The following is a 13,244-nucleotide window of genomic DNA, read 5'->3' as shown; positions in this document are numbered from 1 at the left end:
ACATACATTGCATCAGGGCTATTCAACATAAGGCCCTGGGGCCAAATCAGGCCCTCAACATTATTTAATCCAGCCCACGACCCATCATCCAGGTAGTAAAAATTATAATAAAATCTTGCTTTCTGAGTTACTGGGTTCGCACTAATTTAGACCTGGTTGGTCCGAGACTTGTCCTACTTTAATTGTAGTTCAGTTCTGGATGGGCAAGTTTGCAAAGCAATATTGGTATGTCTATGTTATTTCTTACAAAAATTGAAAAATCTATTGGGGATATTTTGTGCGTCTCAGAATGTTGTTACATTGGCGTTTTGTGCGCCTCCAGAGGCCTTGGCCCTGTTTTACATGCTTGAATAGGTTGCAGCTGACATCAGTGTATTATTAAAAAAGATGCATAATTACCTCAAGTCTTTATTCATTCAACCTGCGAGCGGCCAGGGAACAATCACAGGCAAATACACCTGCTAGGCTCTATTCATTTGAAATTTTGAAACAAATTTTCCTTAAACTACAACTTGTTTACTCACTTGAAATTAAAAAAGACCTTCAAACATCTTTGACTTCATAATTAGTTGAAAAACATTCATCCAAGCCTCATTTTCTTAAAAAAAAAAGAAGTTAAAAAACACAACAGTTAAAGTGATGCTAGTGCTAAAAATGCAATGTTATTTAAGGTCTGTAGTAATTAGTTTTTTTTTTGTAATGCCAAGTGCTCTGTATGATTGCATGATTGAGACAGCGCTTCTCATTTTAAAATAAGTTTGAAATGTAATTATATTTCAGTCAGAAATGTTGAAAAAATGATATTGCTTAGAATGTTTTTTGAGGATTTTGGGCATCAATACCTATAAACAAGAAAACAAATTAGCAATAATCGACAACACTACGAACTGATTTATTTGCATGGAGTCAGAGTTAGATGTTACTTGGCGTGTAAAACAAAGTTCAAGTAGTACTCGAGACAAAAAAAAAACTGATTTATGTGGCAGCGTTTATGTGGCTCTCGAAAACTTGGGATTTTTTTTTTGCACATATACGCTCGCTCAAGTCGGGAAACAAACTCTGGACAAAAGCTGCTGCCTGACTTCCACACCGGACGAAACCTGCTGTGTGGAGACGGACAAAAAACTGCTTGACTTGTCAATTTATCTTACCGTATTTTCCACACTACAAGGCACACTTAAAAGCTTTTTATTTTCTCAAAAAACAACAGTGTATTTTATAATCCAGTGTCTGGATTAATTCTGGTTGCAGCAATTTTGTGAGGTGCACGTTTTGTTTCTCTTAATGCCCCTTATAATCCAGTGCGCCTTATGTATGAAAAATGATCGAAAATAGACCATTCATTGACAATGCCCCTTATAATCCAGTGCGCCTTATAGTGCGGAAAATGCCGTATACATTAGGGATTTACTGTTAGTTGTCTATATCATAAGAGCAGAAGGCTAAACATGTTCTTCAAAGGTGGAGGCTATCAACAACAATTAGTGAGTTAGATTAGCGACTTCTGAGGACCACTTGAAAGCAGCTTTAGTTGATACAATCTAACCTGAGCTTTAGGGACATTTGTTCACTGCATTTGATCCTTTCTTCAAACTGAGCAGATTTTTTGCCACCATTCTGGTCAATTGTCCCTGGCTGGAAGAATTACCTACAAGTTTTATATACATTGGGCAAACTTTGTGTCTCATTTGGCGAGATTACAACCTAGCTAGCATGTCTGCATTCTCCAGGTACGTCTAGGGTTGAGAAGTTGATCCTTGCAAAATGACCGTAATGGAGATTAACCTGTAGCCCGAGCGTTCAGCACTGGTTTGTGTCGCTCCATGAACTGCCAGGTTATTGCGTTGATTTAAGCCAGAGTGACATAATGACTTCTTTTAAAGCTGCGTGTTCTCAAGTGTCAAGTGTCCGTCGACTGCTGCAGACGAAAAAACTTCTGTTCAACATCCAGCCTGTTTGTGAAGCCATCCTGCTTCAAAGATAAACATAGTCAAAAAATACTGCCACAACTACATGATTGTGCATTTAAGTTATTATACTGCTCTTACGTTGAGGCTTTGCTTTGTAGTAAAGTTAAGGAGGAGTAGAAAGGACGCTCACATTTTATGGCACATGGAACAGAGCATTTTGAGCTCTACTAAATACGACTAAATATACAATCTATTATATCGCCCTTTAAAGGTGGTGGAGGGTCTTTTACCTGCTTGTCTCTATGTAGAGGTTGCATACCAAGCAAGAGATAGGCATAAGTAGGCATAAAACATGCCCATCGCCATGACGACAAGTAGGTGATGCCAGCAGACCAAGTCACATGTTTGTGTTTATATTTAGTCACATGTTTGTGTTTACATTTAGTCACATATTTGCATTTTGTGTTGGTCACATGTTTTCCTTTACTGTTGATCACATGTTTCCATATGCTCTTGGTCACAAGTTTGTGTTTACATTTAGTCACATGTTTGTGTTTACCCCGGTCACATGTTTGAGGTTACTGTTAATCACATATTTGTGTTTACATTTAGTCACATATTTGCATTTTGTGTTGGTCACATGTTTTCCTTTACTGTTGATCACATGTTTCCATATGCTCTTGGTCACAAGTTTGTGTTTACATTTAGTCACATGTTTGTGTTTACCCCGGTCACATGTTTGAGGTTACTGTTAATCACATATTTGTGTTTACATTTAGTCACATATTTCCATTTTGTGTCGGTCACATGTTTTCCTTTACTGTTGATCACATGTTTCCATATGCTCTTGGTCACAAGTTTGTGTTTACATTTAGTCACATGTTTGTGTTTACCCCCGGTCACATGTTTGAGGTTACTGTTAATCACATATTTGCGTTTACTGTTGGTCACATGTTTGCATTCACTGTTGGTCACATGTTTGCATTCACTGATGGTCACATGTTTGCATTCACTGTTAGTCACATCTTTGCATTCACTGTTGGTCACATGTTTGCATTCACTGTTGGTCACATGTTTGTGCTCACTGATGGTCACATGTTTGCATTCACTGTTAGTCACATCTTTGCATTCACTGTTGGTCACATGTTTGCATTCACTGTTGGTCACATGTTTGCATTCACTGTTGGTCACATGTTTGCATTCACTGATGGTCACATGTTTGTGCTCACTTTGTCGTACAACAGTCCTGTGAGACTTGCGACCCACGATTTTGAGCCACGATCAGAAATTGTTCATCGCAAGCGGCCAAAGCGCTGCAGTAGACAGGCGCCTTCAAACTTAAATGCAACAGGGTGAACTCTTTAGTGCTCAGCTTGAGTTTGGGTGCCAACTTGCCAACTTCTGCTTATCCTCTGCATTTCTCCAACAAAAAACACCGGCACTAAAACCTCCCAGCGTGCGACTAATTGGGCCAAGCTGCATCTTCTAAACGAAGAGCCTTGTGTGGCACAAACGGGGAGCGTGGCTCGGTCCCGCTCTCGCTTCTCGTCTGATGCACATTTGTGACTGGACTTGGCAGAGGCACCGCCGTTCATTCACGGGTTCTTTTTGAGCTCAGATAGTTTCGGAGCTGGAGATAAAGCTGGGTATTATGCGGCTCTCTTCTCAATCACGCGCCGCCATCACTGCTCGCTTTGTCCCTGTGATGGGACTTTCAAATAATTACCGCCATCACAGTCAACACAAACAGACCCGACGCAGAGAAACAATCAAAGTGTCACTTAGTTAGAAGGATAGGCAGGTTTGGAAGGTTTGGAAGGTAAACGCAAGCTAGCAACAGCGTAAAGTAATACCTGCTGCTTCCAGTTTCCTCTGTAAATGTTCACGTTTGTATTTGAAGACATGTTTGCGCTAATCGTATAATAGTATTTGTTCTTTTTAATTGATAAGAACAAGAGTAAAGCATTGGCGCGGGGTTGGGGATGGTCTCAGTTCTAGCATGTAAACTATTCAGACTAAACATAGATAATTGTGAGTATCAACTTACAAAATTGACCAATACTTCTACTCCGAGTACTGTTACTTCAATAACAACAGGTTTTATACAGGTTTTGATACTTTTGAACACTATTGACAAAAATGCTACTTTTTTGTATGCACTACCATAGTTACGGTCGAAACGATTCTAATACTATTCAGGAAAGGTCAAATTCTAACCAATTTATGTGATTTGTTTCCTGTATCAATACCTTTTCAATTGAGTATCTAGTCTCAGAGGAGTCTTAGTGAATTGGTCTTAGTGAGTCTTCAATGAAAAGTATAGGGTGAAAAACTCTCTTTCAGTTTTTATTATAACTATTGCGTAAAATATTGATGCAATTAAACAGTTAACACATTTCTTCAAGCTTTAATGAATTATTTATCCTGTAAGTGTTACTTTCTTTTAAACCCTGGAACAAATTATTCTGTTTTGTCTTCTGTATTTAATCTGCAAACCGCAAAGTAATGTAAAAAAAAAATATTGCAATACATTGGGAAACTGTTTTCTATTGCACAGTGGGGTAAAGCAACAGTTAAAGCTGTCGTCTTCTTATTATTATTCTGAGAAATCATTTGAGGCACTATAATCTTTTTTAAGATATGAAACTGAAAATGTCCCGTTATCTTTCAACCCTTTTCTCCATCATCTACAAATGTGCCTTGAAGACATTTCGTGCCTTTTAAGCGCTGCACAGAGTCAGTTGTGGCCCGCTCAGCGGCCGCGGGCTTATCAGAGCTGCAGCAGGAGCACTTGGACCCGCTAAAAAGCCTGATGTCCCGGGCAGGTTGTTGATTCGAGGCCTGCTTTTAACTCGGTGGGGAACTTTGTCTTGCATCGATTGTGCCCGTCCTCCCCGCTGCACCGATCTTTGACTACGGCTCATCAGGAACTCTCTTCCACTCGCTCTTCATCTCCTAATCACTAATTACTACTCTCACACAAGTCCTCGTATCGGGAAATTGACCTGCCATGGCAACTGTCACTCAACCGTGGCGTCCAACAGCGCCAACGGTGCATTGATGGAAAGTAACAAAGTACAAAAGTAAAAGAACTGTACTTAAAGTGCTTATGTTTTTTCTCTAATTATGACTTGGTTTGGAAGAATAAGCCATGTAGAAAAAGAATTATCATAGTGTTACATCAGTCAAGTTGTGATTTGTCGCGAAAAAAAGAAAGAAAAACAAGAGTTGAAAATGATCAGTTTTCACAGAGTTCCCTCTGTGATGTCATCAATGAGCGACGTTACATCAAAAATGCAGGGACAATTTACACAAAACTGACACAATTTTCTGACAGTTTAAGTAATTTTTTGACAAAATAAAGATACTATTGTTTGTCAAATCATAACTATTGCTTCGTTCATATGGTGTTTTCCTTTGTTTACATTACGGTTGCTAAGTAACCATTACAGAATTACGTATGTCGCATCTGCTGCTCATTTCTAACCAGGTAGTAGCGCAGCACGCCTCTAATTTAATGAGGCGCTGAGGTGTGTTGGAGCGCGGGGGATCGGTGTGGGTCTGTACGCGTGTGTTGGGGTGCGTGCACGTGTTGCGGAGCGTGCACGTGAACAGCAGGGTCGTGCACGTGGGCACGGGGCGTGCACGTGAACAGCGGGGGCCTCTCTCTCACTAAATGTTCCCCGGTCGAATCTGTAATTGGTCCCTGACACAGCTCTCCTCGGTATGACTTGCCGTGTGTTGACTCATGGGCTCAGTGAATCATTTCGACCATTTTGAACTGATATGACTTTTAATTTGGAAATAATAATGATTTTGTGAAATGTGGCTTCTAAAATGCCACTTTAGCCCATTTAACTCAACTCAAATATGTTTTTATTTAATTTTGTGTGTTTTTTTGTTCTGTTCTATTTGCGTTTGGTTTCTATCTATTTGTTTATAAAATTGAAAAAAAAAAATATATATATATATATATATATATATATATATATATATATATATATATATGAAAAAAGAAAACAAAATAAAATAAAAATTAGGCAACATTTGTTGAATTGATACACTATTTTTCAAGGAGATAGTTTCCTCAAATATTAAATAAGAAATCCCCTCTTCACATGTTTTGTATCTAATATGTCACCAAATTGAAGCAAGACATTTAAACCATGGAGTAAAGACATAATGGAGACATAATTGAGTCTTTTTTATTGACAGAAGTGTAGCTGTCGTGTCCTTGAGCAAGATACTTTTCCCCCGGTCTTGATAATAGTGCTTGTTCTTACAGGGAAGGGCATCTGGCCTTGAACATGCCATATCTCTATTCAGCTGGATTGCTTTGTTGACCATAATTCAATATAGGAACAACATGTGTTTTCTTTCAATTTCAGATATTGCTGTGTCTTGATTGTAAAATAAAATCAAAGCTCAGTACATCTCAGAAACGAACAAACAAACACTGCATTTATAAATGTTTACTGTCAGGAGAAATTACTGTGAACAAGATATTGGCCATGGGCTGTAAAAAAAACAAAAAAAACACCTTCTCCGGTAATTACAAACTATCTATGTGTATTTCATTTTTATTCGCACTAGGAAACTTGGACTTGTTTGCGCTGCCTCACCTGTCACTTCACTGAACCGCTGCACATTTCTGCTTCCCCTATAGGAATACTCAAGTCAACCGCAATGATACAAACTGTTCGGTTAACTTTTCCTAACTCAACTAAAAGTATTATTTATATTTTGCTTAAAGTGCTGACAAAGCGTAGGCAAAATGTGACTTTGACCTTCTTATTTACAATCGACACACAATTAAGCCTTTAACCATGTTATAATGCGGTTCTGTCATCAAAAACATTGTTGGACTTGTATTTAGCTTCATTCACACTTAGGGATCATCTCAAAATGGGTTGAAGCTGAAAAGACTTAATATTTTTAGTCTCTCTCTGTTTTTTAGCATTTCAAAACAATTACTGCCACAACGATGTATTGAAGCTTCAAAGCAACAAAAAGACAAAATGTAGGTTCAAACCCTCCCCCAAGACGAAAAATATTAAGTCTTTTCAGCTTCAACCCATTTTGAGATGATCCCTTATTTGTTTCGAAAGTCATCTCCTCTGAGCCTCAAAAAAAACAATTTTTTATAAACATTTTCTAGATTCGTGATTGGCTAAGCTTTGAGCGCTGTTTTTAAGTCCATAAATGGATAGATTTTGTGTTGTTCAATATCATTTATTGTCATATTATTATCTTTACAATATATTCTGCAAACCTCCTTGACTCGCTGATTGGAATTTGTGCATGAAACGGTCGACACCCGAGGGAACGCCCAGTAATGGCCCTCTGTGTGGGAAGCAATACATTAATTTCAATGTAGAGGAGCTGCTCTTTCACCCTTTCAACAACTACAAGCGCAAACTGAGATTTTAAGAGTTAAGCTGCACAATAAGACAGATACAAGGACATGGAGAAGAATACAGTGGTCCAATTAATATCCAACAATTCTATTGGTTGCTGTGGGCTAAAGGCTACATTGATGTTAGCGGTTAGCGCCGCTTGTTGTTTTTAACATCTACAGAACAATCGGTTTACTGTTCTGAGGTAACACCATGACAACAACCTCCATCAAGACGTGATTCCACACAATTCGTTAGGAAACTTCTTAAAAGCGGTGAAAAGTTCTCGGAAAGGTCTATATCCCCCACTAAGTTTCTGACTTTATCCATCAAACGAGACTCACAGCTTGTCATCCTACTATATAGTAAATATTGCATACTTTTTATTGACATATACATTACGTGCGAAGGCCATTAGCGACAGAAACAAACTCCCGTGCGCTGACCCTTATAAAACCTGACAACACTTATGTACCGTCCCCAGAGGAATTGTCATGTCTTTATTTAGTCCTCTTTGTGTCTACAGTTTTTCATTTCCGTATACAGGCGCCGTTATCCCTCGAGTGAGGCTGGGGGCTCATTACATCGGCAGCGGCGTCGCATCAGCCTGTGTGTGTTTAATGAGATGACGGGATGGCAGGTGCGAAGTGACAAGCTCAAAGATGTCCGCGCGTCTCCCCAGACACATGCTATTGCTAATGCTAACGCGGAAAGACAGGCCTTTTGTGTTACGTCCTGTGCGCGCCGTTTCATCCCGACCTCTGTAAAGCGATACGTTCTCCGTGCAATTAAAAAAGTTGGGCTTATATGTGGTTCGTTTCTGAGTGTAAAGGTGAACTATGTCACTTTTCTTTTGCCTAGCATGGAGACGCGCTAAACAAGGCCAAGTTAAAGGTCGGATCTGTGATAAGAATAAATGGGTACACTTTATTCCCAAATAATTTCTGTCTAGAAGCCTTCAGTCTCCATATTTCAACCTTTATTTGATTTATAATATCTTAGTCTCAATAGAAACAATCATTTGACATGTCCACTAAACAGTATCAAGAAGGGACGAAATTATAGTTGTATTGCACTCAATTAGATTCAACACTGCTTGGTAAAGAGAGTTTTTTGTTGTTCAAATGACACTTATCTGTTTGTACTGACAAACGACAAGCGGTTTCTCCGTTTCCCTCGATTCGACCGCTTTTGGACACCATCAGTTTATAACGCACTCCATTATTCAAAGTCTCTCCGCATGACGCCGACACACTGCTTAGAAACGAGGACGATAAAGCCACTGACGCTACATTTGTCTTCTATTCTGACTACACCGCGTTGCACGTTTATACATATACTGTAAATCTATCAAGCTCTGTTCTTTTTATCGCTCCTTATGCTCAAATCAAACCGTAAAAAGCGTCATTATAAAACATCCCTAATTAACTCTCGAGCTCGTTCACCTGTAACATTTGCAGCCAGCGCCACCCGCAGGGCACATATTAATTGTTGTGCCCCACAGTTGAGGAGGAATCTGCCTGTAGCTTTTCTGGGAGGGCACCAGGCCTGTCCCATGACAAAAAGGTGTGTTGTTATTACATTGTCGGTTTAATTAGAGGTGGTGTGAGTCCACGGACTGACTAGTCGGCAAAGCAGGGGAAAAAAGCAAACTCCCACTTTGCCTCTTCAGATTGTAAAATGCCAAATCAGCTCCACAGCTATTCATCAGGCCGTCAGCATAAACACAGAAGAGGGCAAGAGGAAAGAGAGAGAGAGAAAGAGAGAGGAAGGAGAGAGCGTGGGAGAAGGAGAGAGAGGGAGGAGAGAAAGCATGAGGAGAGAAAGGAGATAGAGAGTGAGAATGAGCGAAAGATGAGGGAGGGAGATGAGAACCGAGAGAAAGGAGGAGAAAGAGAGAGAAGGAGAGAAAGATGGAGGAGAGAGATGAGGAGAACAGAGAGAGGGTAGAAAAGAGGAGAAAAGAGTCAGAGAAATGAGGAGAAAGAGTGAGAAGGAGAGAAGGTTGGAGGAGAGAGATGAGGAGAACAAGGAGAGAGGAGAGAAAGGAGGAGAAAATAGTCAGAGAAAGGAAGAGAAAGAGGGAGAAGGAGAGAAGGTTGGAGGAGAGAGATGAGGAGAACAAGGAGAGAGGAGAGAAAGGAGGAGAAAATAGTCAGAGAAAGGAAGAGAAAGAGGGAGAAGGAGAGAAAGATGGAGGAGGTAGATAGAGAATGAGAGAAAGGCAAGAAAAAGAAGGAAGAGAGCGAGAAGGAGAAAGACGAGGAGAAAATGACCCTAACCCTAACCCATAAGACAAATAGAATGAGAGACAGGAGGAGAAAAGAGAAAGAATATGAATACGAAAGATTAAGGAGAGAGACGAGGAGAACAGGGAGAGGGAGGAGAAAGAGAGGGAGAAGGAGAGAAAGATGGAGGAAGTAGATGAGGAGAAAGGAGAACAGAGAAAGATGAGGAGAAAAGACAACGAGAAGAAGAGAAAAGAGAGAAAATTACACAAAAATACAGTTTTCTTGAAAAGTCCAAGACATAATCTGTAAAATGCTGAGCTGCGCCGGGAACAAGGTGGTTTTTATTTTGCACCAAACTCACTTATTATCATTATTCTTGCCTTTCGAAAAAAATAAGGTCACAACTCAATCTGCGGCAAAGATTCTGGAGAGGAATAACAAAAAGATGATTCTCAACATCTGCGTCGGTGAGTGCGCCTCAGGGCCGCGCACAGCTCCACCGAGAACCGCGGTGCCTCCATCAAACGGGCAGCAGTCGGAGCGGCCGTGCCCAGAGACGGTGAGGCGCGGGCGGGTGCAGTGGGCCCGGGATCTCCCCGTGTCTGTGGAGCCGCCGCGGGCCTCCTTCACTCCTCTGCTCCCAGGACGCACGGAGCAGACTGCAAAGACATGGGTTTTTCTTTTACAATATAATTAAGTCCCAGATCGCTCCTTGTGGGGTCCGGGCGATTTTGAAACGTGGAATTTTTAGAGGAAGGGTTTGAAATAGAAATGTCAAATGTTACGGGTTCATATTGGCTACTGTGACAACAAAATGTGTGTTTTTTGCAATTCAGAATCCTTCTTGTTCCATATTTTCTAATTTAACTTTAACATTGGTTGTACAATAATTTAAAAACATTGTGTCCTCTCTCTCTCATGTGACACTGTCTTTTCCAAAAACTTACAGGCCAAAAATAATGATTAAAACAACAATAAAACGTAAATGACAATTATTCAGAACTTAATATGCTCTAATTCCTCTTTTCTTTTCTTTTTTTTTGATGCCACTCCCTTATGTTCTACCTGGTCCAGCTCGTTCTTTGTGTTTTTATTTATCTATTTTCCCTTTTGGTTGTTTTTTTGTTGATTTATGTTCTAATAAAAAATAACATTGCAAAAAAATGTTTTTTTATTCTATTAGCGTTACTGTCCAGTTGTGGTACAGTCAGAAGTCGGTGTCCCAAATCTCCCGCTGTCTTTGTTTGTACTGCATTTGTTCCTTTGAGCAAAAACACCTTCATTATTGTGTATTTATCTGTCATTGTGTGTTTGACCGGAGGGAGCAATGGCACAGTAATGTCACGACAGATTTATTATTAGTGATGACCTAAAAAATGTCATTTGTGAGAACCTTTTAAGATGAGTTTTTCTTCATTTATTATTTTTTGTTCACCATTTCATAAGAGGAAACTATCAAGCTCCCGGGCATGTGAAACATAAAAAGAAAAGCTGTAGCACGCTTATTTCCATTCAAATCAATCTTTCTTGGATGAATCAGGATCAGTTTGTACTCCAAACCCAAGGTCTCCCTGGACCTTATTTTTTTTTACTTTATTAAAAGTCCCTAAATATCTTTTTTGGTGATATTGGCTTCCGCTTTGAAATGGGGATTTTCAAAACCCAACAAAAGCTCAGTCTACTGTCTGTCAGTGTATTCCTCCAACAACAGCTTTACTCCTCTTTATATTTACCCCCACAAATATCAGAATCATCTGTGCAGAGCTTGTTATTGCGTATATTAAAGTAAATCAAACTTCAGAGGCCAAAACTGCTTTGTCCAGATATTTGTTTATGCTCCAAAAGTTCTGAAACAGCCTCAGAGTGAATTGGGGCTAATTTCAGTCAGATGTTTTAGGAAAAATCTACCTAAGTTTTCAGGTTGAATTCATTTTGGATATTATAAAATTCTTTCTAATCCGAAGCAGCAGCAACAGTTGTTGAAAAGTTTCTGCGATCAACTTGAAGATGTTTTTACCGCCATAAAGAGGCTTCACTTTATTGCCTCGCTCAACGCCTCCTCTTCCCTAAACTCGACCGACTCTCAGACCCCTCCCTTTGTTTCGTTCCAGCCCAATTCTAACCCGTTTCCTTGATGTTTGTGTTCCAGCTATGCACCTTTTCGGCCTGAACTGGCAGCTGCAGGAGAGCGAAGGATACGGCACCTTTGAGAACGGCGGAACGGCTCGGGACACCACTCCCAACACCATCATGGTGTCCACAGACAATGGTGAGTCCCGCCTTATCCGAAGGCACCTGAAGGCGGCACGCGCTCAGTCCAAAGGGGATTGGCCCCCTTTGAAGCCCCTCCATTTACATGAAACGCGTACTTTAAAGCAGCGACGCCAAAGTCATTCAGGCCGAGTTCAGAGCAGGTGATGCCGCTGCTGTGCTGGGACAGACATTTAACGCCTTTTTCAAAAGCTCGGGCCACTTTTGGGTTTAGAAGAGTGTTTACCGAAATGTTCAGGGCTACTTAAAAAACGGTAACAAAGGACTTTGAACTGCCGTTTTACTGTAGCGGCACCATGACAAAGGTGGTAGAACGGGCTCATGATTTTAAGGTTGGCGGTTAAAATGCATCAGCCATTTGAGCCACTGTTGCGATTGTTAGCCACAAATTACAACCAAATTTGTCGTTTATTTTGTTGTAACTTATCTCAGTTTCAGTTATAGTTGATATCAACTAAATCGTCCCAAAAGAAAAGTTGGATTTTTTCAACTGGACAGTGAATAGGGCGTGTTTGTTTCAGTGTCGTCAATTTGTTCCCTTCAGACAGATATACAAGGCAGTGACTCACCAGAACAGGCAGAAGAAGCAACGTTGATGAGTGACCAAACGTATTTCCTCTTTGGAGTTGGTGCAGAATTACGAGAACGACGATTTACACGGACAGAAATGACATGTTTGGCGTGAAAAAGGTTGAATTCTGTTAACTGGACGAAGTTTTTAGAGTGAAAACGTTTCACCACTCATCCAAGAAGCTGCTTCATGTCCAAACCTAAAATATTAAGATTTCCAATAAAATACACAGCACCACAAACTGATTTGAACAGTTTACAAAATCCCTTTTCCTCCAGGACTGGATTTATTCCCAAAAGTGGGTCACAGGAAATCTGTCAGCGTAGATGCACTTTTTTTTCCTTTTCTTTTTTTTGTCTAGACATCACTTAATAACATGACATAGTAAAACCAAATGCACAAAACTCCAAAATATGTCCTTAAAATAATCCAAGTTGCTATGAATAGGTCTGAAAATGGAAAATGGGTCAGGCTTTCAAGTGGGTCATGGTCGGCCCACCTGAGAATGACGGACACAGTTATTTACAATGTAATCTGGGACAGTATTTGCTTTGGTAAATGCAATGATGCAATGAAGGGCATCTGACACAAAGAGATCTATTAATCACAAATGACAAAGAGGTCTTCCATAAACGACAAATTGTCAAACCAAAAGTAATTTCAGAGCAAGTAAAGCTTAGAAGTGCTACTTGTGATTTGTTTCTTTTTTTTTTTAGGCTATTTTAAAATCGTGTCACACTTTCAGATGAGATGTGACATTTTCTCCCACGTGTGCAAGGATTGTACTTGCTCCACCTCGTTTCTCGTTTCCGTGTAACAGTCTTCCAATCTGTGCTCATAACTTTCAAAAACACGGTAAAAACAA

At 40.0% G+C, this 13,244-nt stretch overlaps 1 protein-coding gene across 9 annotated transcripts in view; it reads left to right on the top strand.

Moving 5' to 3' along the window:
- The window catches only part of LOC140377613 (teneurin-3), a 470,016-nt gene that overhangs the window by 269,257 nt on the left and 187,515 nt on the right, over positions 1 to 13,244 (top strand). For all 9 annotated transcript variants that reach the window (XM_072463087.1, XM_072463086.1, XM_072463085.1 and 6 more), the window contains one exon: positions 11,687 to 11,806. In XM_072463087.1, coding sequence (XP_072319188.1) covers positions 11,687 to 11,806 — 120 coding nt within the window. The remainder of the gene's footprint in view (positions 1 to 11,686; positions 11,807 to 13,244) is intronic.

The sequence above is a fragment of the Eucyclogobius newberryi genome, unplaced genomic scaffold (genome assembly GCF_026437365.1).
Source record: "Eucyclogobius newberryi isolate DKJ021-1_F unplaced genomic scaffold, fEucNew1.0.hap1 SCAF_4, whole genome shotgun sequence".
NCBI lineage: Eukaryota > Metazoa > Chordata > Actinopteri > Gobiiformes > Gobiidae > Eucyclogobius > Eucyclogobius newberryi.
The sequence above is the reverse complement of the archived record's forward strand: the minus strand, read 5'-3'. Positions and strand labels throughout refer to the sequence as shown.